Source organism: Emys orbicularis, chromosome 1 (assembly GCF_028017835.1).
Source record: "Emys orbicularis isolate rEmyOrb1 chromosome 1, rEmyOrb1.hap1, whole genome shotgun sequence".
Classification (NCBI taxonomy): domain Eukaryota; kingdom Metazoa; phylum Chordata; order Testudines; family Emydidae; genus Emys; species Emys orbicularis.
The window spans coordinates 242,770,179-242,792,355 of NC_088683.1; the positions used below are offsets into that span (position 1 = coordinate 242,770,179).

At 42.0% G+C, this 22,177-nt stretch overlaps 1 protein-coding gene across 1 annotated transcript in view; it reads right to left on the reverse strand.

Moving 5' to 3' along the window:
* The window catches only part of LOC135883866 (granulocyte-macrophage colony-stimulating factor receptor subunit alpha-like), a 36,335-nt gene extending 17,213 nt beyond the window's left edge, over nucleotides 1-19,122 (reverse strand). Inside the window, exons 1-8 of the mRNA XM_065411135.1 lie at nucleotides 19,005-19,122; nucleotides 18,356-18,436; nucleotides 6,525-6,642; nucleotides 6,206-6,339; nucleotides 1,956-2,082; nucleotides 873-1,002; nucleotides 605-780; nucleotides 204-358 (exon numbers count right to left, since the gene is read on the reverse strand). Coding sequence (XP_065267207.1) covers nucleotides 204-358; nucleotides 605-780; nucleotides 873-1,002; nucleotides 1,956-2,082; nucleotides 6,206-6,339; nucleotides 6,525-6,642; nucleotides 18,356-18,433 — 918 coding nt within the window. The 5' untranslated portion in view covers nucleotides 18,434-18,436; nucleotides 19,005-19,122. The remainder of the gene's footprint in view (nucleotides 1-203; nucleotides 359-604; nucleotides 781-872; nucleotides 1,003-1,955; nucleotides 2,083-6,205; nucleotides 6,340-6,524; nucleotides 6,643-18,355; nucleotides 18,437-19,004) is intronic.
* Nucleotides 19,123-22,177: the final 3,055 nt, after the last annotated feature.

A 22,177-nucleotide genomic window follows, 5' to 3' on the forward strand; every position in this document is an offset into this window, starting at 1 on the left:
GACAGTTATGGGGACATGGTTAGCAAATGAGGCAATAAACTATGTAGCATGCAGGAATGGCTGGATCTAAAAAGGACTGCATGACAGATGAGGAAGGAGAGGTGACTTTAGTGTAGGAGAGGTTTATGTTTGTGTATATATTATAGATTGATAAACAGAAAATATATATTTGTAGTGAGAGTCATTCGAAAAGTTACACTTACGTTAGTTTTCTTATTTCGAATGTCAATTTGATACTCAAAGCACAGATCTGCATCTGATTTCACATGGCTTAGCTGGGGCTGTTTCCATCGCACTATACACTCTGCTTGGTCTTCAGAACAGATTACTGTGATATTTAATGGAGGAGTGAGTTTTTCTAGAATAAAATAATCATTATTACATTAGCTAAAGAATCAGCTTTTGATAAAGAATCAGTTCACATTTGGAATTATATCTTTGCAACCATAAGGGCTAGAAACAGGTTTTTTTAAAAAGAAAGATAAAAGCTTATGTTCTGGAGCACAGCTCTGAAACAAATGCAGGCCCTTCTCCCAGTGAAGAATGGTTCACTCTCTACTTGTAGTAAAAATGGAAATTAAACAGAAAGAAACTTTTTCCTTACCTATTTCATATAGTGTGATGTACTCATCATAAAACTGAATCTCCGATTCGTTGCTCGACCCATTCACCAGGAAGTAAACTCTCTTTTTAATGTCTGTCACATTTTGAAAACTGCATGCGATAGGTCTTCCAAGTGCATCTCTTATGTAATCTGGACATTCTTGTTCATCTTCTTCCCTGCGTATACCAAAATGTTTCAATTAAACATGAGAAATGTCATCTGTCAAATGTGAATTCAAAACTTCCGTGAGCCAATGAAAACTCTTTACTTTGAGTATTGAAAGAAAAGAAAATATTGGGTATCTTCTGGAGCATTCCTGCCGGCCTTCCAAGCGCAATTCATGAAGGAAATGTTGTAAATCACACAGGAGAAATTTTCAACAGCTGTTCCAATCTTGCCTGGAAACCAAGAAAAGTTACATGTGTATTTATATATTACCAATTGGTTTTGTGAAGAAGAAGAAGAAGAAGAAGAAGGTGAAGTACTGGTACAAGCAGATACAATTCTGCACACACTGGGTCCGACCCAGAGATAATTTGAGCATCTGCAACTTCTATTGATGATTTTAGGTATCATCAATAGAAGTTTGAAGTTTGAAAAGGTTTGCATTCCATTTAACCATGGTGATTAAACCTAGTTGTCATAACCATTAACAATATGACTCAGTTTGTATTAGTCAGCCAGAATGAGGCTCATGTTAGCTATAAATTGCTTCAGTGAAGACGCCTAATGTGGTCACTGTTTTATTTTGCTACGCACCATTTTAATCCCCACTTTCTCTAAGGGTATGTCTATACTTACCCGCTGGTTCGGCGGCAAGCAATTGATCTTCTGAGATCGATTTATCACGTCTTGTCTAGACGCGATAAATCGATCCCGGAAGTGCTCGCCGTCGATGCCGATAATCCCGCTCCGTGAGAGGAGTAGGCGGAGTCGACGAGGGAGCCTGCCTGCCGCATGTGAACCCGCGGTAAGTACCTTTAAGTTCGAACTAAGATACTTTGACTTCAGCTACGTTAGTCACGTAGCTGAAGTTGCGTATCTTAGTTCAAACTGGGGGCTTAGTGTGGACCAGCCCTAAGAGACTGACATAAGAAAAGCAATCATATCACACACACATGGTTCTATCCTGCAAGTTACTGTGCAAAAGTGGACCCTTCCTCTGCCACAATGTCACTAGCACAATTGAGGCCACAGTTTGTTACAAAATGGCATCATTGTAGCAGATTTGCAAATGCATTTGTAATAAAAAATGAAATCAATGATAACTTCTAGAATGAAATGTATTCTGAGAGTTTTTTCTCAAAATTTTGTAGCTAGACAAAACCTTTCATAAACTGTAATGCATTACCTTGAGGAATGAATCTGGCTTCTGCTGAATATGAAATGTGGTTGTACATTGCTTCAACTTGGAATAATGCCCCCTTATGTATAGGCACAGCACTGTTCATGCTAAACATGCAGGTTTTATTGTACACCTGAAAAATAACATGCATTTGAATTAATCCTTTGTTTTTTCATTCCCAGTTTTAACTGGTTCTAACTATGGGAAAAGTCCAAGCATAAGTCCATTGAAACCTGTAGGACGTCTCACAGTGTGTAAAGTTAAGCAAAGGTGTAAGTGTTTTCAGTAGTAGGGTCTTTGTTTGCACAGTTCCAGCTGCATGCATTGCCTCCCATATTTCTGCAGGGAAGTCTAGGGGATCTACAAAGAGAGGTGCCATGGAGTGCAACCAGTAACCTCTCCTCTCCTGCCCTCCCACCAGACTCCATGGAGTTCCTTCAACAAAGCGTATAGAAGCTTTTGCAGGGATCAAATGATGGTAGCAGCAAGCTCCCCTCTCTTCTGGAAAGGCAAGGGTAGATCTGCATTCAGAGAATTCCCTCCGTGAATGACTTCGTGGGGAAGGTTCTGAGCCTGAATATTTAATAGATGTACAGGTGTCCCCATGAATTTGCAAAACTATTGTATGCATGATCAAAAGTCTTCCAAAAGTTGGTTGTTGTCCCAAAAAGTACATAGGGACTAATTAAAGATGGTGGGAATATGATTTTTACCCCGATTATAAATATTTGCTGTCTGTAGATTTGTGCAATAATATACATTAAAAATCAATACATCCAATTATTGAAACAATTTATATTCTGGAGCTTCTCTTCACAGCCAGAAAGATTAGCAATGTTGGCCTTAATTCACCAGTATATTACTGCAGTTTTACATCCAACAGAGTTACATCAGAATAAACTGGAGTGACACAGACGTGCCATCATTTTTAAATGAAAAATTCTCGAACCCCAAGAAAACAGCGCTACGATCCCCTTGGAGATCATAGTCTTGAAAAATGAGAATCAGTGACCGAGGAAGCTGAAATGTTGAAAATGCATCCTGGTATATGGGGAAGGCAGCTCCCATTTGAATGTAGAATGGAAGCAGGCCTGACTCAGAGTTGTAAAGATAAGGTTTTGTTTGTTCTTTTTTTTAAATGTAAATAGAAGTCTCTTGTGTTCATCATGCATTCACAGCAAGAGCTATATTCCCTGTGGCCTACTCCCCATCATGAGATTTGACCTCCCCCTGGGCAGAATCAGTCTTACAGTAACTGGACATCTTAGGTAGTTGTATGGCCCCCATCACTGTAGCATCTGATTGCCTCATAAGCTAGTGACTGTTTCCATTTTGTAGACGGGAACTGAGGCACAGAAAGACTAAGTTACTTGACCATGGTCACACAGAGAGTCTGGGACAGAGCAGAGACAAGGTTAGTGCCCTAGCCCCTGGACCATCCTTCCGCTCTGAAAGTTCTCACTGAAATCACATTCACAGCTATGGAGTGTATGAAACTGTAATGGGTATTTCTAAAACTACTATTTAAATCTGATATATTCTTTTACAGCCACTTTCCCTTAAGTCCCAAAGCTCGTCTGTGGGGCCCTGCAGGATTCCAGCACTGCAGCAGGGGCAGGAGAGATCAGGGCTTGGGTAGGAACCATGCTCCATTAGATTCTATCCCCTCTTGGCCAAACACAAGCAAGCCAAACAAAATTTGGTAATTTGTGTGGATTACAGCCTGCAGGGGCTGTGCAGGAAAGGGTTGTGTGACAGTGTGGAAGCAAGGGCCTTCTGCTTGGACACCCCTTCCCTCCAGTGGATTCTCAGCGATCTGTGTGTATCTGAGGATCTGGCCAAATCACCAGCTACTTCTATGTGAGGACAAATCCCACTGCCAAACAGAAAGGAGGAAATTTTGCAAATGCATCTTTCCAGACTTTCTACTCCCCTACATGGCTTATTCCTGCATAGGGAGGCTTCACACACTAAGGGTACGTCTACACTACCCGCCGGATCCGGCGGGTAGTGATTGATCTATCGGGGATCGATTTATCGCGTCTAGTGTAGACGCGATAAAATCGATCCCTGATCGCTTTGCCGTCGACTTCGGAACTCCACGACATCGAGACGTGGAAGCAAAGCCGACAGGAGAGCAGCAGCGGTTGACTCGCCGCCGTCCTCACGGCCAGGTAAATCGACCTAAGGTACGCCGTCTTCAGCTACGCTATTCGCGTAGCTGAAGTTGCGTATCTTAGGTCGACCCCCCCCCCCCAGTGTAGACCTAGCCTAAGGGTACGTCTATACTACCCGCTGCATCGGCTGGTAGCGATCGCTCTATTGGGGATCGATTTATTGCATGTAGTGTACACATGATAAATCAATCCCTGATCGCTCTCCCATCTACTCCGGAACTCCACCGCGGTGAGATGCGGAAGCAAAGTCGACGGGGGAGCCGAGGCCGTCGATCCTGTGCCGCGAGGAGCGAAGTAAGTAATTTTAATTCGATCTAAGAAATGTCAACTTCAGCTACACTATTCTCATAGCTGAAGTTGCGTATCTTAGATCAATCCCCCCGCCCCCAGTGTAGACCAGGCCTAAGGTATCCAGGCAGTTCTAAACAAAACCTTTTTCTCCTTGTTCCAGGCAAACATTTCAGTAAATTCTCCGATTCTCAAAATAAGACTAACGCCAACAGTGCTGCTGGCCCGTTGGAGAAACAGCAAGATGTGAAACAAATAAAGTTGCCCTCCTGCAGCCACGGTCTCCAAACAGTCCTTTATAACAAGGTATGCTGTCATCAGGAGGACTTTTCTGCTTTTGCTGTATCTATAAGATGCAGTGGATCACAAGAATGTGTGCTAGGAATTTCTGTATTGGATCAGACCAGTTATCCATCTGGTCCCATATCCCGTCTCTGAGAGTGGCCAGCAGTCGATGCTTCAAAGAAAGGTGCCCGCTAAATGAATGAGCTCTATATTATTAGATGTCTTCTCCCCCTGTAGGTATGTATAGACTGATCAAGTCACCTCTTAATCTTCTCTTTGATAAGCTTAGTAGAGTGAGCTCACTAATGGCTCAGCTCCCCACACTGCCTCTCTTAGGTCACTCCTCGTGAGGACGTGCACCATGGACCCAAGGACGCTAGTGTGGACATGTAATTACTGCAGTGGCTATAACTCACCCTAATATAGGTCGACTTACGTTTGTAGTGTAGACATACTCGAAGTCTTTTCCTGCAAAGCAGGTTTCCCAGACCTCAGATCATTCATGTAGCTCTATCCTGAACTCTTCAATTTTCAGCATCCTTTTGAAGTGGTGACACCAGAACTGGACACAGTATTCCAATAACAATCTCACCAATGCTGTACACAGAGCACCCTCTGCCTATTCAATATTCTCTTGCTTATATATCCAATAATTGCATTAGCACTCTCAGAGTATGTCTAACAGCAGCTGGGAAGTTTGTCTGCCCATGCTGGAAATTATACTCATGCTATCTCTGCTCAAGCTAGCATCTAAGAATAGCAGTGGGGCTGTGGTGGTATGGACACTGGGTCAGTCTAGCTGCCTGGTGACTGGGCAGGATTGTACTTGGGTGGCGAGCCCAATCTGTCACCTATGCTGCCAAGGCCAGACTGCTATTCTTAGGCATTAGCATGAGCAGAGCTAGGGTGTGAATGTGTACCTGCACTGGGAATTACACCTCTCCGTTGCTGTGTAGACATACCTGTGGCCCAGCGTTGCACTGGGAGCGCATGTTGAGCTGGTTTTTAACATTAACCCTATGTCCTTTTCAGGGTCACTGTTTTCTAGGATAGAGTCCCTCATTCTGTAAGTGTGACCTACATTCTGTGTTACAAGTGTATAATCTTGCATTATGTTGCACTAAAATGCATGTTGTTTAAATGATCCCACTTCCCCCAGTCATCTACAGCGCTCTGTATAACTGACCTATCCTTCTTATTTACTATTCCAACAGTTTTTACCAGCATTAAATTTACATTTTTTTTCAGATCATTGATAAAGATATTGAATGACATTGGACTAAGGGGTGTTTCTAGTTGGTCCCTTCTGATGCTATACCTCACTGTGAACTGAACCTGCCCTAATATATGTAATAAAAGTCTCCAAGAACTCTGGAAACATATGGTCATTTTCTAGGTTTTTATGATACTACAAGTGATACATATGTTTCTTCAATAAATCAAGTATATAAAAGGAAAAGAAACTACAGTTAATTGTTTCTGTTAATAAGTAAATAGAAAACTTACCTTTCCCCTTTTGACACGCTCGCCTACATGCATAGAACAGCTGTATTCAGTAACAGTGACACTGCTGTCCCAGGTCAGCTTTAGTTTTCCAGGATTCAGCGTCAAGTTGGCAATGGGTGAGGATGATGACTTCGCTGTAAGTTTTATGAATTAATATCAGAGAGGATGCAATAAGATTTTTCAAAGTTTTCAGGTGCAGAGGCTAGTATTTAGCACGCCTGCTATGACAATACATAGCGTAACCGGACAGGCAAATATCCCTAAAGTGAGATGAATTATTCCCAGTCCTTTAGATTCTCAATTAAAGTATTATACTTACACTCTGTATACACAATGTCAGCATGCAACGTAGGAAATAACATGATGCAAAAACCCATGGAAATAAGTCCTAGAGTGGCAGCCATCCTTTTTTCCTTGGAAATAGACAGGAATGAAACCTACAAGAGAAGAAACAGATGCCAAAGCACACTTAGGTTTCTGTAAAGCTTGATTTCTTTTAAGGACAGAATCAAAGACTGTTTTTATTAGTCACTAGAATCAGCTAAATACATCACACGTATACACCAGCAACAATGCCCCGTAGCTAAGGCATTATGCTGGTACTTGGGAGACTGAGGTTCAAGCCCCTTCTTTGTCACAGACTCACTGTGACTTTGGGCTGGTTGCTTGGGCCCTCTGGCCCAAAGGGACGCAGGCATTGTGGTGCCTCGCCACTCAGTAGAATTCACAAACCCTGGGTTAGGCACCTAGGCTCTCTGTAGAATGCATGAGGAAGCCAGCTGCCTAAGAATGGGATCCATGAAAGCCTGCATGCTAGGAACTGAGCTGTCAAAGCTAGCCAATAGCAGATGCAGAGGAGAGGGATGTGTCCTGCCCCCTGCCCCTTTCAGGGAGTTAGGTGCCTAAATCTAGGCTGGAGGGGAGCACCTATCTCTGCTTGGGATGTGCAGCCATGTGCCCTTCTCCTGGAGCCAGGAACCTAAGCTGTTGTTTGCAAAAATGGCAGAAGTGCCCTCCTAATTCTACACAAAACAGAGGTGGTGGTAGCTTTATAACCTTTAGCCCTGTAGTTAAGACACTCAGGTGGGAGACCCCAGTTCAGTTCTTCCCTCTGCCTGCTGTGGAGAAGGGATTTGACTTTGGGTTTCCCACCTCTCCTCTGACTGCCCTAATCACTGGCTGTAGGGTCAGTCACAAACTCTCTCACCCAGTGTCTATTTCATTTTTTAATTATGTAATATAAAGTGGAACAGCTTCAACAAGAGAGATTGAGAGAGCCTCACAAGAGACTATCCCACAGTCGAGTGGTTGGGGCATGCATCTGAGGGGTGGAAAGCCCAAGTTCAAAGCAGTTCTTTTCTAAGGGTGGAACTGAACCAGGGGCTTCCACATCCCAGGTGAGTGTTCTAACCAGTGGACTAAAGATTATAAGGAAGGCCACTGCTGCCTCCTTCCTCCCTCAGCTTCTCTGTATGGCTTAAAGCATGCCTACTGGTTGGGCCCCGCAGGTGAGGTAGGTGGGACATTGCCTAGTTTCACCTGGTTTGAGGATTATGCAGGCATGAGCTAGGCACTGGCCATCAGTATTGAGGCAGTGATGTGCACAGCCAGAGACAGAAATTTAGGCACCTTGGGGACTTTAACAGCAGAAATGTTGGCACTGAACAATTTTAGGCACCTCCAGAGTTAGGTGGCAGCTGAGTCGTGGTTTTGAGGATTTCTGTGGTGCCTAAATTTTGGACTTAGTCGCCTAAAGTGGGAGTTAGATGCCTAAATCCTTTTGTGGATCTGGTCCTCTTTTCCTCAGTTCCCCTTCCATACGAAGCGGATAACAGCACTGCGCTACCTCGCTGGGGTGTGGTGAGGATAAATACATTAAAGATTGTGAGGTGCTCAGATATTATGGCAACAGGGCCCATCTACTTATTTCCTTTGTAAAACCTTCTGAGAGCTATAGATTAAAAGCATTTAAATAATAGTTAGGTGTTAGCACATAGGCTTGTTTGTCAGCCTGAGATAGAATTTTGGGTTTGACTTTTTGATACTCTTATATCTTATACTAATATGTGTAAACAAAAGACAAAGACAAAGGCACTGCCCTCAAGCAGATGGGATGAAAGAGATAAGAGATGGAACTAAGAGATAAGAAAAGGGTATGGTGGGAGTGTAATATATGAGCATACACTGGAAGGCTGCCTGGGTCCTCTCTCAAGCGAAGGTCAAGCAACCAGTTAGGAGGGGCAAGGGCCGTCAAGCATAAGACACACTAAAAGCCAGAGAAAGGCCTGGCCTTGGCCAGAGCACAACCTCACTCCTTACGCCTCCCATGGGGTACAAAATAGGTGGGACGAAGACCCAGACCCACGACCCTCCAAAACGGAACACAACCATAAATTGTAAGGGGTGGGACTGTGGGCATGCATTGCAGGCATGTTTGGGCCTGCTAAGAAGAAGGAAGAGGGGGTGGGAATGGGGAACAGGGACATAGCAACGCTCTGCGGCGTCAGAGCTGGGAATGGGATGCTGGGAAACAAGACTCTGTGGCTCAGAGTTATATGTGCTTGCTTGGAACTAACCCCAACACACATCGCATTGCCTGCATTTGGGGCTTCTGGTCTTCTGCTTTCTGTCTGCGTGACAAGAACCAGGGGATGGGTGAAGGGAAAGCACTCTAACATTAGGTATTATCAGTCTTGATGCCATCTATTATTTCATATCTCCTCTTATTCATTTCCTTTCTATTTGAAACATTCCTAGTCTTTTCAATCTCTCCTTATATGGGAATCTTTTCCTGGCTCTGTTTATATTTGCAGCAATTCTCTGAATCTGTCAATTTCTTTTGAGAGAAGGTGATTGGAACTGAACACAGTTTTCCAAGTGATGGCATATTATTGGTTTATATCAAAGATCGGCAACCTTTGCCATGTGGCCAGTCAGGGTCAGCCCCTGGCGGATCAGGATGGTTTGTTTACCTGCCATGTCTGCAGGTTTGGCTGATCGCGGCTCCCACTGTCCGCAGTTCACCATTCCAGGCCAATGGGGGCGGCGGGAAGCAGCGGCCAGCACATCCCTCGGCCTGCACCGCTTTCCGCCGCCCCCATTGGCCTGGAACAGCTAACTGGGGCCAGTGGGAGCCACGATTGACCGAACCTGCGTACGCGGCAGGTAAAAAAACCATCCCAGCCCGCCAGGGGCTTACCGTGATGGGCCGCATGCCAAAGCTTGCCAATCCCTTGGTTATATAAATGCATTATAATATTTTCAGTATCATTTTCTTTCCCTTTTCTTTTATGTCCTTACATTTGGTTTGCTTTTTTGACCATTGATGCATATTGAGCAAAGGACTATCCACAGTGGTTATAGTTCATTTTGAACTCAGAAATGAGGAGCTGAGATTATTATTATTATTCCTTCCAATGTGTATTATCTTGCATTTGCTGCAGTGAGCTTCATCTGCTGCCATGCTGCCCTGAATGTCCCTGACAGGAGGTTCCTGACCCTTCTCTCTGTCCTGACTAACCTAAAGAATTTTGTGCCACTTTCAAATGTGGTCACCTCACTGTTCATCCTCTTTTCCAGAATGTTATTAAACATATTAAAGAATACTAGTCCTAGCATGTAACCGTAACTTGTCAGACAATGATTTCCTACTTTGTTTCTTGCCTCTTGGTTGCTGATCCAGGAATACTCAATCCTCACCTTGGACACTTTAGTTATTTTAAGAGTCTTTTGCGAGGGACTTTGTCACAGGCTTTTTGAAGGTCCAAATGTATTACGCCATCTGCTGCTTCTTTATTACTTCTGTTGACATGCTGAAAACATTATAGTAAATCAGAGAGGCATGATTTTCCTTTTTCAGAAGCTGGTCCTTTGAACCTAACATACAGGTATATTTTAATTCTGTTTTTACTTGCAATTTTAACCGATTTACCTGGGACTAAAGTTAGATTTCCTAATTTATAAATTCCTTATATCTCCCTTAGTACTATTTTTGAAAGAGTGGTGCCCTCTAGTATAATAGCAAATTTTAAAGAGAGATTGCATACTCATTAGCCTCCCAGCCACTTCATTCTTACTCTTGGGTTTATACCCTCTCATCCTGTTGACTTATTGCTCCTTAGTTTATCAATTTGTTCCAGCACCATCTCTTTTTACACCTCAGCCTCTTTCAGTACCTCATCTTTATTACCTGCAAAGAGTAAATGTTCCCTCATGATCCTTTCTGGTGAAGAATGGTGCAAAGAAATAATTTTGTTTCTTTGCGATGCCCTTACTTTTTACTTGTCGTAGTTTATACTACTTTCAACTGAATTCATTTGGATGGATTTCTATTTTCTGAAGGAAATTTGTGTGGAGAAATAAAATCTTGTATCTTGCCATATTTTTTTTTCTTATCTACCTGCTTCCTTTTTTGTTTAGGACTATTCAGAGTCTCCGTTGTCTTTGTTAAATAAATAACCTCCATACTAGATCTAAGGATTTTTACTTTTTCACTTGTGACTTTAGGGACTTTTTGACTAGCTTTCTCTTTTGATCTCCAGCTACCAGAACAGCTCCTTGGGGCCACTTGGCTGCAGCATAATTTTTTATAACATCCCTTACATAGACCCTGCCCAGTGCAAAGACAGCCAGAGGGTTATCTCTGGAAGCACCTCTTGCACTGTGAGCCCCTTAGCAGCAACCAGGATCAGGATGCACAGAGCTATATCCCTGCAAATCCCCGGTTTAAAGGTTCCGGCAAAGGGGGGACTACAGCCTACTGTGGGAATCTTCCCTTTCTACACCTTCTGCAGCCCACCCCTCTAAACCAATGAAGTCTTCCCTCGATATCCTCCCAGCTGTGCTCAGGGACACTGCATTGCCTCTATACTCTGAGGTCCTACACAATTCCTTTTTCTTTATAAAGTATTTCTTGTGTTCATTTAATCATTCTTGATATTTGCAGATTTGCAAGAAGTGATTGCTTTAGTACTAATTAGAATTCATTACTTAAAAATCACTAGGTAATTCCCAACAAAAATTATCTGGAGTTACTCAGTATCTGTTAGAAATGACTTAGTTTTATATTACTAATCCTCAGTAAAACAATTCTCTTGTCATTTATTAGTGACTAAATGATTCTAGGCAATTATTAATAGATGCCAAGTAATAAGTTTGCTGGGAGTTAGTCTTTAGAAACCAAGTAATTTTTAACAAATATTAAACAATTCTGAGCAATTCTAAGTAACTACTGGTAAATGACAAGTAGCTATTTTGCCTGATATCCAGTAATTTATACATTTTGAGGTTTGGAGGTTTATATTTTTAATGGGGTTGCTGGGTGTAAGCTGGATTTGAATTTCAGATTTAAGTTCTAGTCCAAATTTATTAAAAAAAAAAAAAAAAGAGAGAGAGTGAGAGAGACAAAAATTTCACTGTGTTCTCCAGACTGTTTAATTTTAAAGAGTTATTTTTGCACTTTAATAGGAGGGTAGAAGTAGATCACACCTCCACTTATCTTACAGCCTTCTTTCATCCCCTCATTATTCTGCTACATCTCTCTTTTCTGACCCCTCTTCTACTCTTGCTATGGCTTTGATCCTGCAAAGATTCACACATCTGCTTAACTTCACCTGCATGAGTAGTCCCAATAAATTAAGTTCATGCGTAAGACTTTAGTGCCTTAGACTCAGTGGGCCAAATCGATAGGTAATATATGAGAGAGTGTAAATAACATGTTGGCAAATAGGTGCAAGTCTAAGTTTGTGTAACAACACTGAGCAGACCCACATTACACCTGCTTAGACTCCCTAAGAGTCAGTTAGACTCACATCTAAATTTGGTTCAAAGTGGCTAATTATGGAATACTAAACAAGAGCTCCATTATTTCACTCTTCTCATAGGAAATTGAATTTCCTCAAAGACACTGATACTTAGACTGAGGCTCGTGAGCCACTAGTGGCTCTTTAATGTGTCTCCTGCATCTCTCTGCAGCATATGATATTAAAACACAATGTGATTTAATTATTAAACAATCTAAGTTATTAACCAATCAGGATGATTTTACTAGGTTATTAACCAATTGCATTTGATAAAATAGTAATATTTGGTCAGTCTTTTTGCTGTGATTTTTATATACACCTCTACCCCGATATAATGCTGTCCTCGGGAGCCAAAAAATCTTACCGCGTTATAGGTGAAACGGCGTTATATCGAACTTGCTTTGATCCGCCGGAGTGCACAGCCCTGCCTCCCCCGGAGCACTGCTTTACCGCGTTATATCAGAATTCGTGTTATATCGGGTCACGTTATATCGGGGTAGAGGTGTATATATATTTCCCCTGTCATATTGTTTAATTATGAATATATTGTACTACAGTAAATGAAACAATGAAGTCACACAACCGTGGCTCTTTTGGGTAATGTTGATCGCTAATTTGTCTCCTGAACTACTGAAGTCTGAATATTATTGTTCTAGGAGGAGAAAACTTTTCTTTCCTTCAGTACCTGTTTTGCTGTTAAAGGAGATTTTCTCCTTAGAAAAACAATTACAGTACAAAGAAACAACAATAATTACTGGAATTTTTGCTCATGATAAGAAAAGTTCTTCTCTTACATAAGATTTTAATTGCTCTCAGGGAAGGTTAATCATCGCAAACTCAAGGAAATGGAAAGATGAGGTTTTTATTCTGTGAATTGTTTTTCTTAAGGCCTTTCTACAGTACAATTTACAGCCATTTCAGGAGAAATGTGATGAAAGTGAGAATACTCTGGAATATGTTTATGAGCAATATGCCTCTCCCCATTAGGCTTGGGATTGTTACCCAGTGGGACAGAGGGGTTAAAATATGTCTCCTGGAACTGAGCAGGAGGTCTGAGGTATTTGGGTCACCTAGCTGTCTGTGGTAGTATGAATACACCATCAAGAGCTGGTTGGAATCAACACATACCAATGGAGGATCCAGAAAAGACAACAGGAACCCCAGTGTCTGAAAGTTAACACTAAACCACAGGAGGTTCTGGCAAGCTGAACATGTGAACAAGCATGTCTGTGTCCAGAGATCAAAGATGAGAGGTGATAGGAGATTGTGTTAGGACAAGGTTCACAGACACACAGGAGCCATTCAGGACTCAGAGTCAAAGGGACACACACGCACACACACACACACGGATTCTAGGGCAGACTAGCTTGGTGGAGCCCTGGCTTCAGCCAGTATGACTCTGTCTTACCCTTTGTCTCTCTTTGCTAGTCTAAGGATGTCCCAACACTCTTTTCCAGTTGACTATTAAAACTCATTGCATTTTAGAAAGGCTGCCTGATGTTGCTGCAAATACTTAATGAAGGACATTGATCCCTGAAGAGGGTAACATGTCTGAACAGATGTCTACCTTAGTCAGACTCTCTGTTCAGAGCTCATGGTGAGAAACGGGAGGGGTGGAGCCTGAAGGCCCGGTCTCAGAGGTGTTGAGGCTGTATGGCCTATCCTGGAGGAAAAGTGGGACACCCTGGGGGTATGGAGCACTGAAGAGGTACTCCCAGGAGACTACTTCAAGTCTGGGGCATAGCACAGTCCCTGGAGATCCATAACTGGTTACAACTCATTATAATTTTGTAGTGCAGACAGAATCATAGCCATATCCTCAAGCTATATTAGAACCTTAAACATTTCCACAGGGTACCCCGCATTTCAGGGAGAGTAGTTTCATACCCACTGTTCTTCAAAGCCATGTTAAACCCAGGTTGGGACAGCCAAGATATACTGTTACTGCAGTGCAGACAGACCATTGCCGAGACCATCTCTTTTTAAACACTGCAGAATCTTTCTCATGACATCATTACGTGGCAACAATACGGGCACAACTGCTGGGATGAGAGTTTGCCGAAGCTTCAGTACGAATCACACAGAGTGCTAGAGCTGAACAGAAAGTTGTGAAAATTTGACACAAAAGATGTTTTCTATCTCTCTCCAATGATGTGCTCAGGAATCTTAGATACTATTGGTCCCTCTTCTCAGCTCTTCCTAACCATCCCTCTCTTGCTCATCTGCATCCCACTTGATCCCTCTTTCCCTTCCCTCCCTAATTTCTTGTTTCTCTTTGCTCTGTTTTCATTCCTCTTTGTTCCCACTTGTCATTCCTCTCCTACCTTCAAAATCTCACTCTCCCCCTGCTTAGCTCGTCCACCATGATGCTAGCCATGATTTTGCAAGCACAGTGCATGCTTTTATAATGCTGCTGTTGGAAACATTCACAGGCAGCACTGCAGAAAGGACTTTGCCCCACCACTGAACAAGAAACAGCGCTGTAAACTCCACTCTCAGGATCAGGACATGTTGGGAAATTCATTGGGGTAATCCTGGGGCCTTTAAAAGTTCACTCTTCTTTTTTTAAATAACATATTATGGGGTGAATACAGGGCCACAAAAAGTCCCTATTTCGCCTTAGCAACCTTACAAGTATCATGACCCCTTTTACAGTCTGCTCAAGGTGAGGAGTAAGGCCTTGCATCACTTTGAGTCAGCTATTGGTACAGTACTAGTGTAAATAGGGCTCCTTTATAGCTAACTGGCCATTACTGGTGTGGCACTGGTATCTCTAGAGTCTGCCTGAAATAGAGCGCCTCCCTCCCCGGTTAATCCTGCCGTATTGTCAGCAGAGGCATGACTAGCTGGAACCCCCTCAGGGTAAACTAGAGCGAGCTGCTGGAGGGCATTTTCAGTGAGAGCTGCTTGGCTCTGGCACTTGCTTCCCTTGTTCTGCTGATAGGCTGAGTGGAGCTGAGGAAAGTTTTCAGTTCACTGGCAATTTCAAAAAATAAAATAAAATCATCATGGGTCATGCCAAAAATGATTTTTTTGAAATGTTTGGGGAATCAACAAATAAATAATAATTTCAGGTTACATGAAATATTTCACTTGACCCAAAGCTGAACATTTCATTTCGACCAAATCTGCAGTTTTCATCAAATAGAAGTTTTGACTGAAAAATTTCACCTAGCTCTAGTCCTGAGTCTGTTGACTGTTAGATATGCTGCAAAGGCCATCTATCTATTGGGGCTTTCAGGGAGGGTATAAGGTTTGAATGGGATGGGGGTTGTGGGTGGGATATACTTTTGTATATAATTTCATTTTGTGATATGTGGATTATGGGTTGCTGCTTGTGTGATTATTCTTTGGATGGACTGTTGTTTTAAATACCCTCCAGGTCACCTAGAGCTGGGGAGAGGCCTTTGAAAAATTTAAATAAAAATAAATAAAATGCACAAATAAGTGGAAGAGCCATGGACTTGCACTGCATTCCTAATGTACATACTGTCCTCTTTGAAACCATGCATTTATATGTTACCTTCTGTTATTAACTATGGACTGGTCTACATTAGGAAATTAGGTCATTAGAACAACTTTGCTCAGCAGTGTGAAAAATCCATACCCAGCAGCGATGCCGTCAAACCGACCTAACCCCAGTGTAGACAGTGCTAGGCCAATGGGAGAGCCCTTCCTGTTGGCGTAGGTAGACTTTTCACTGAAGTGCTACAGCGGCCCAGCTGCAGTGGTGAGCTGCGCTGCTGCAGCATTTTAAGTGTTGACAGGCCCTATTACTATTATTTTTATATGTTTTCAGTAGCACCCACAATGTGCTAAGCAAAAGGAGAATTTATACTCTTAAGCAGACAAAACAAAGAGGACCAAACAGCAAGATGGAGGGTCTGGGAAGGATGTACGCCACACAAGCAGTGTGGTGAGGTGGTAATTAGCCATGTTCTGATTGGGGACTCTTGTTAAAACAAGGTTTGGGTTTTTTAAAACTAGTATAAAATATATTGACTTTTCCCAGGTAACTCCCAACCTTGCCACAATCAGCTGGTTAGTTTCTTGTCAGCACTACAAAAGAAGTGGGTCTTCGGTAGGGACTTCAGTATGAAAAGGATCAGTTAAGAAAAGGTGTTCCATGCATAGGGAAAGGCATAGAGGAAAATGTGGAGATGCTTGTGGGAAAAGTGTCCAAACCGGGCATCGAGACGAGCATTATTGGTAGAGTGAAAGGGACGGGGTGGATGCAGTGATATGGAAATAATAATCCAAATCTATCTCAGCTTTCCCTCAGGACCCAGGCTAAGATAGGAAAGGATCTTGGAAATGTGAGTTCTTAATAGGTGACATCCTGCTGGAATGGATTTGTCCATTTTCCCCAGATTGATTCCGGTTCTCCTTTGGTGAGATTGTACAATAGTGATTAACTGATTCCAATAGCCCTATATGCAACTTTCAAGTAATGAGGATTATCATTACTGTGGCCACTATCACTGGGTAAGTAGGATCAGCTTGGCTTTCATACGGGAGCAAATATCAACAAATTCATTTTTATTAGGTCTTTAATGAGAGAGAGCACCATCTGTGGAGAGAGAAAGGGACAGAAGACCTACTTTTAGATTCTAATTCCTAGTTCTGCCACTGACCAGCTGTGCAACCTTGGGCAAGTCACTCATGCCTCTTTTACCCATCTAAAAGACTATAAAAACATAGAACTGGAAGGGACTTCCTGCGTCATCAAATCCAGTCTGTTGCTATCACAGGCAGCCCTGGCCTATAATCCCATTAATAAACTCCATTTTGAAACCATTCAGATTTCTTGCCCCCAGTACTCCTATCGGGAGGCTGTTCCAGAACCTCTCTCTTCTGATGGTTATAATTAGGTGCTGTCAAACTATTAAAAAATTAATCATGATTAATCACGCAATTAATCGCCTGCCCCGGCCCCACTCAGCTCCCGGAAGCGGCCAGTGCGGCCCTGGGGGCAGGGGTTTCCCTCCACGCACTGCTCCTGCCTGCAGGCACTCCCATTAGCCGGGAATGGGGAGCTGTGACCAATGGAAGCTGCGGGGGAGCGGCCAGAGATAACTGCGGCCCGGCGGGAGGCCGCACCCCAACCCGCAGCCCTGAGTCCCACCACGGAGCCAGCACCCCATATCTCCTCATGCACCCCAAACCCCATCCTGTACCCCAAGCCCCAGCCCTCAGGCCCTCCCAGAGCCAGCACCCTGTACCTCTTCCTGCACCCCCAACACTCTGCCCCAGCCCTGACCCCCCCTCACAGATCCAGTACCCCGTATCCCCTCCTTCTCCCCAATCCCCTACCTGAGCCCGGTGAAAGTGAGTGTGGGGGGGAGAGTAAGCTACGGGGGTGGGTGGGTAAGGGGGAATGGAGTGAGCAGGGCGGGGCTTTGGGGTAGGGGTGGGGCCTCGGGGAAGTAGCGGGGTAGATCCTGGGTTGCCCTTAAATTCAAAAGTGATCTTGAGCGTAAAAAGTTTGGAGACCACTGGTTTAGCATATCTGGCACGTAAATACCTTGCAATGCTAGCTATAAAAGTGCCATGCAAATGCCGGTTCTCACTTTCTGGTGACATTGTAAATAAGAAGCGGGCAGCATTATCTCGTGTAGCGATTGGCTGAACAAGAAGTAGGACTGAATGGACTTGTAGGCTCTGAAGTTTTACATTGTTTTGTTTTTGAGTGCAGTTATGTAACAAAAAGAAATCTACATTTGTAAGTTGCACTTTCACGACAAAGAGATTGCACTACAGTACTTTTATAAGGTGAATTGAAAAATACTATTTCTTTTGTTTATCATTTTTACAGTGCAAATATTTATAATAAAATATAATATACACTTTTATTTCAGTTACAACACAGAAACAATATATATAAATGTAGAAAAACCTCCAAAATATTTAATAAATTTCAATTGATATTCTTTTGTCTAACGGTGCGATTAAAAATGCGATTAATCGCGATTAAAATATCTTAATCATGATTAATTTTTTTGAGTTAATCGCGTGAGTTAACTGTGATTAATCAACAGCCCTAGTTATAATGCTTCTAATTTCCAGTCTGAATTTACTGATGGCTAGTATTTACAGAAAGCAATCATATCCCCTCTCAGCCTTTGCTTTGATAGGCTAAAGAAGCCAAGCGGAGTCTCTCCTTCTAAGATAGGCTCGCCATTCCGCTGATCTGCACCTGTTCCAGCTGAATTCCTCTTTCTTGAACATGGGTATCCAGAATTGTACACAGAATTCCAAATGAGGGCTTAGCAGTGCCTTGTACAATGGCATTCAACTTCTTTATCTCAAATAGAAATGCCATTTATAAAATAAGGATAATAATACTTACCTTACAGAGGTGTTGTGAGGATAATTGGATGCATATAAATTGCTTTGGGATGCTAAGAGCACCATATATGTGCAACATCCACTATTAAAGGATTGAAATGAAATTAAAAGCCAGGATACATATCAGTCATTGAAATATACATTCAATTCATGCTATTCCTAGAACTGATTCACTCTATGGAGCGATCTGCAACTTACCAAACACAAACCCATGTACACGAGACAATATACAAACGCTTCCAGTTAGATTATTTTTTAAAAGAAGAAAGAGATAGCAACCTTTCTTCTGGATACACAAAATAGATGTCAGACAAAATAAAGCAACCCAACAGACGAGGGAAAATATTGCTAATGTTTTTCCCGGACCTGGCAGGCAGTGCTGGGAATCTGATCACTCACTTTACTCACATTTAGATATGTATCCTTATGAGCCTTAAGATCATAAATCATAAATAATTATGTGTCATCACAATTTTGGCTAAGACCATCCTCAAATCTGCACTTGGAGGTAGATGAACTCAATCTAATATAGCTTTTTTTCCCATTGCAAATGTTTGTGTTATATCATAGGAGCCTTGAGAAATAAAAATAACAATAAAAAAACCCAAGCAAACAATCAAACAAACAAACAAAGACAAAAACTAGCTTACCTCCTCCTTGCAAAAGGCTGGTATCTCGTTTAACTTAGGGTTTTGGGTCTGAGACTCAGAGATGATTGAAATGCTTGAGACTGAAGCTGTCGTACTGCAGCGACAATATCATTGCATAGTATCCGATTCATGGGAGGTGTTGCAAGACTGATATTGAGACAGTTCTTTGGGTCATTTCCTTCTCAGTTTCCAGAACTTCTTCAATCTCCTTGTTTGCAGAATATAATGTTTTTCCTGGACCTGGCAGGCAGTGCTGGAAATCTGCAGAATATAAAGAATTTCACACAAAATGAACATCAAGTTAATTAATAATACACCCTCTTCCCATTTCATCCAGTCCATTTGTGCCTTTGGGTCTACCATTGGATGTAAACCTACATATAGAAAATTGATCTCCTACAAATAAGCCTGCTTCCACAAACCATACTTTGCCTGTAAGTTCTTCTCACCAAAAGAGCTTTCTGTTCCAATAAGTATTTTATCAGACAGGACCAATGCAAACACAGCAGTATAATTGTGTGTAACGGGATCAAGGCACCTCAGTGCATCTGTTTAACAAACATCTACACTGAATTGTGAAACAAACATTAGTATTTATTACTATTATCATATCAAATCAAAAATACTGCTTGGATAACAAGTAAACAATAGTATAGATGGCTGAACTTTAAATATGCACCCCTGGGACTGCTTCCCCTCTCACATGGATTTCACACATGTGAAATTGCATTACCTTCATTCGAGTCACTCCTGATTAGAATTACTCTTCCGTGTACACGTGAGGAGAACCAGGCCCAACAACTTGAAATACTAACTTGCACATATATTTAGAAGTAAAAATGAACATTGGTTTATTAGGAGTTGCACCACAGTTCGGGATGTGTGTTGTATCTGTTCGTAATCATAAAAACTCCATTTAATATGAGAAAAAAATTGATTTGAAACATACTATCATAAGTATGATCATAAATATAATCTTTATTCTTCATTCAGTGCCCATTCATTTCAGGGGATTTAGAACAGTACATAATATTTCATACGTGTGTCCTACAAATCTCACTACAGGAAAAATTAATGAGTCGAGGACAGTCTATTTATTATTAATTATTACTATTATTTTATTATTATAGCACATATAGGCCTCAATCAGGAGTCAAGGCCCTATTATGCCAGGTGCTGTACACACATATAATAACAATAATACCATCACTGCCGCAAAGAGCTTACAATCTATACCATATCTCTGCATTTCTCTGCTTTTGTCACTTTTAAGTCTCCTCAACCTTAATTTTGTTTGTATATGGTTTTTAGTCTTTAATATTCTGGGGGCTATTACCATAATAAAAAAAACATGTATATTTACAGGTAACTCACATATCTACATTGCATTTTATATCTAATGGCAGGAGAAAATGCAAACAGACCAATCTCCTCAAACCTGCAGTGCTTTTGGCTGCTTGGATCTCCTACAGTTGGATTCTCAACAGCAACTTTTCCCTCTATACAAATTCAAGCAGATGTTTCCTCTTCTTCAGGGTTTCAATTCCTCACTTTCAGCCACAACAACAGTGACGAAGGGCCTGCCGGATATTATTCACTGAGCAAACTTCATCATGGTAGCTGCAAAAGTAAGATTCTTTCTTCCCCTCTTTCCTTCTCCTCCTCACATCATCTCATTCTGAGTCGTTTATGAACCAGATTCTGATCTCACGTGGAGTAAAGCTGGAGTAACTCCAGAATGGATTTACTCTGGCTTTACACCAGCGTAACTGAAAACAGAATCTGCTCCTATATATACATAGAATAAACCCCTTCTTCCCCTCCCCCACACATTAAAAGAAGATTATTTTGGTTGCAAGCATTTGACCTCCCGTGTGTCAGTTCTGTGCCCTGAATAAGACTGGGATTCTGTGGAAAAAAAGGTAGCATATGATCATGTAATTAATGACTGTATTATAATGCATACACACAAGGGAGCAGAAACAGGTTGCACAGGCAACCATAAATCTTGCATTTCCTAACTTTCAAATAGTTGACTGGCCAACCTAAATAACATTTTTAATGTATTTTAATGTAACTTCCTAGGTCTTTTTTGTTTTAATAGGAAATAAGAGAATATCAAATTATATTATGTACCGACCATCCCCTCATAAATTATCATGAGGGCTGAACCCTAATTTTTCAGTACCACAGTACAAGCTATTACCACTTGAGCTACAGCCTAACCACAGGAGCTACAAGTATATCCTGGGGGCTTATCTACACACCAGTCTGCACCTAAATAACTAAATCAGGTTTAGTTCACAGCTCTTATTATATTGGTGCAAGTCTGTGTGAAAATTTGGAATAAAAGTGTCTTATTTTGATTTTGCTTGTCAGTCTAGAGCACTTTTATTCTGACTTTCACTGAAATAGCAAATGGTGTGAATTAAAAGTGACAGTTATTTCAGTGCAAGTTTGTGTGTAGACCAGCTTTCACATGACACTGCAGCAGAAAGCCACAAAAGATCTTGGTTTCAAATACAAAGTAACGAGACTATCTTCCAGAATCTCAGAGTTGAGATGTAGTGGAAAGTTACCAACAGTCACTATTATTACTACACCTCTACCTCGATATAACGCTACCCGATTTAACACGAATTTGGATATAACGCGGTAAAGCAGTGCTCCGGGGGAGTGGGGCTGCGCACTCTGGCGGAGCAAAGCAAGTTCGATATAACATGGTTTCACCTATAACGCAGTAAGATTTTTTGGCTCCCAAGGACAGCGTTATATCGAGGTAGAGGTGTATTTCCATTGCTGTTATGCCACCATGCTTCCAGTACAAGAACTGTACCCCAGGAGCACACTGCTTCAACTTTCCCTGTTTCCAGGATTTACCAGGTTATAGCTCCCAAAAGGTATCCAATAGACCTGCCTTTCTCATGGCATCTGGCAAACCAGACAACTTTTCCTCCACTCGGATCATCCCATGGCACCGTCCACTTCATCACCTGTCACAGTTCAAAGTGGGAGGAATTGTCTAAAGAAATAGAAAAGCAGACATAAGAAACCAGGTTCCAGACATCCAACACCTATACACTGCACAGGACCACTGTCAAGGCACAGGTCAGAAGCAGATAGCACAAAGCAACACAAACTAAAGCTGAGGCTGAACAATGCAAGATCTGCTG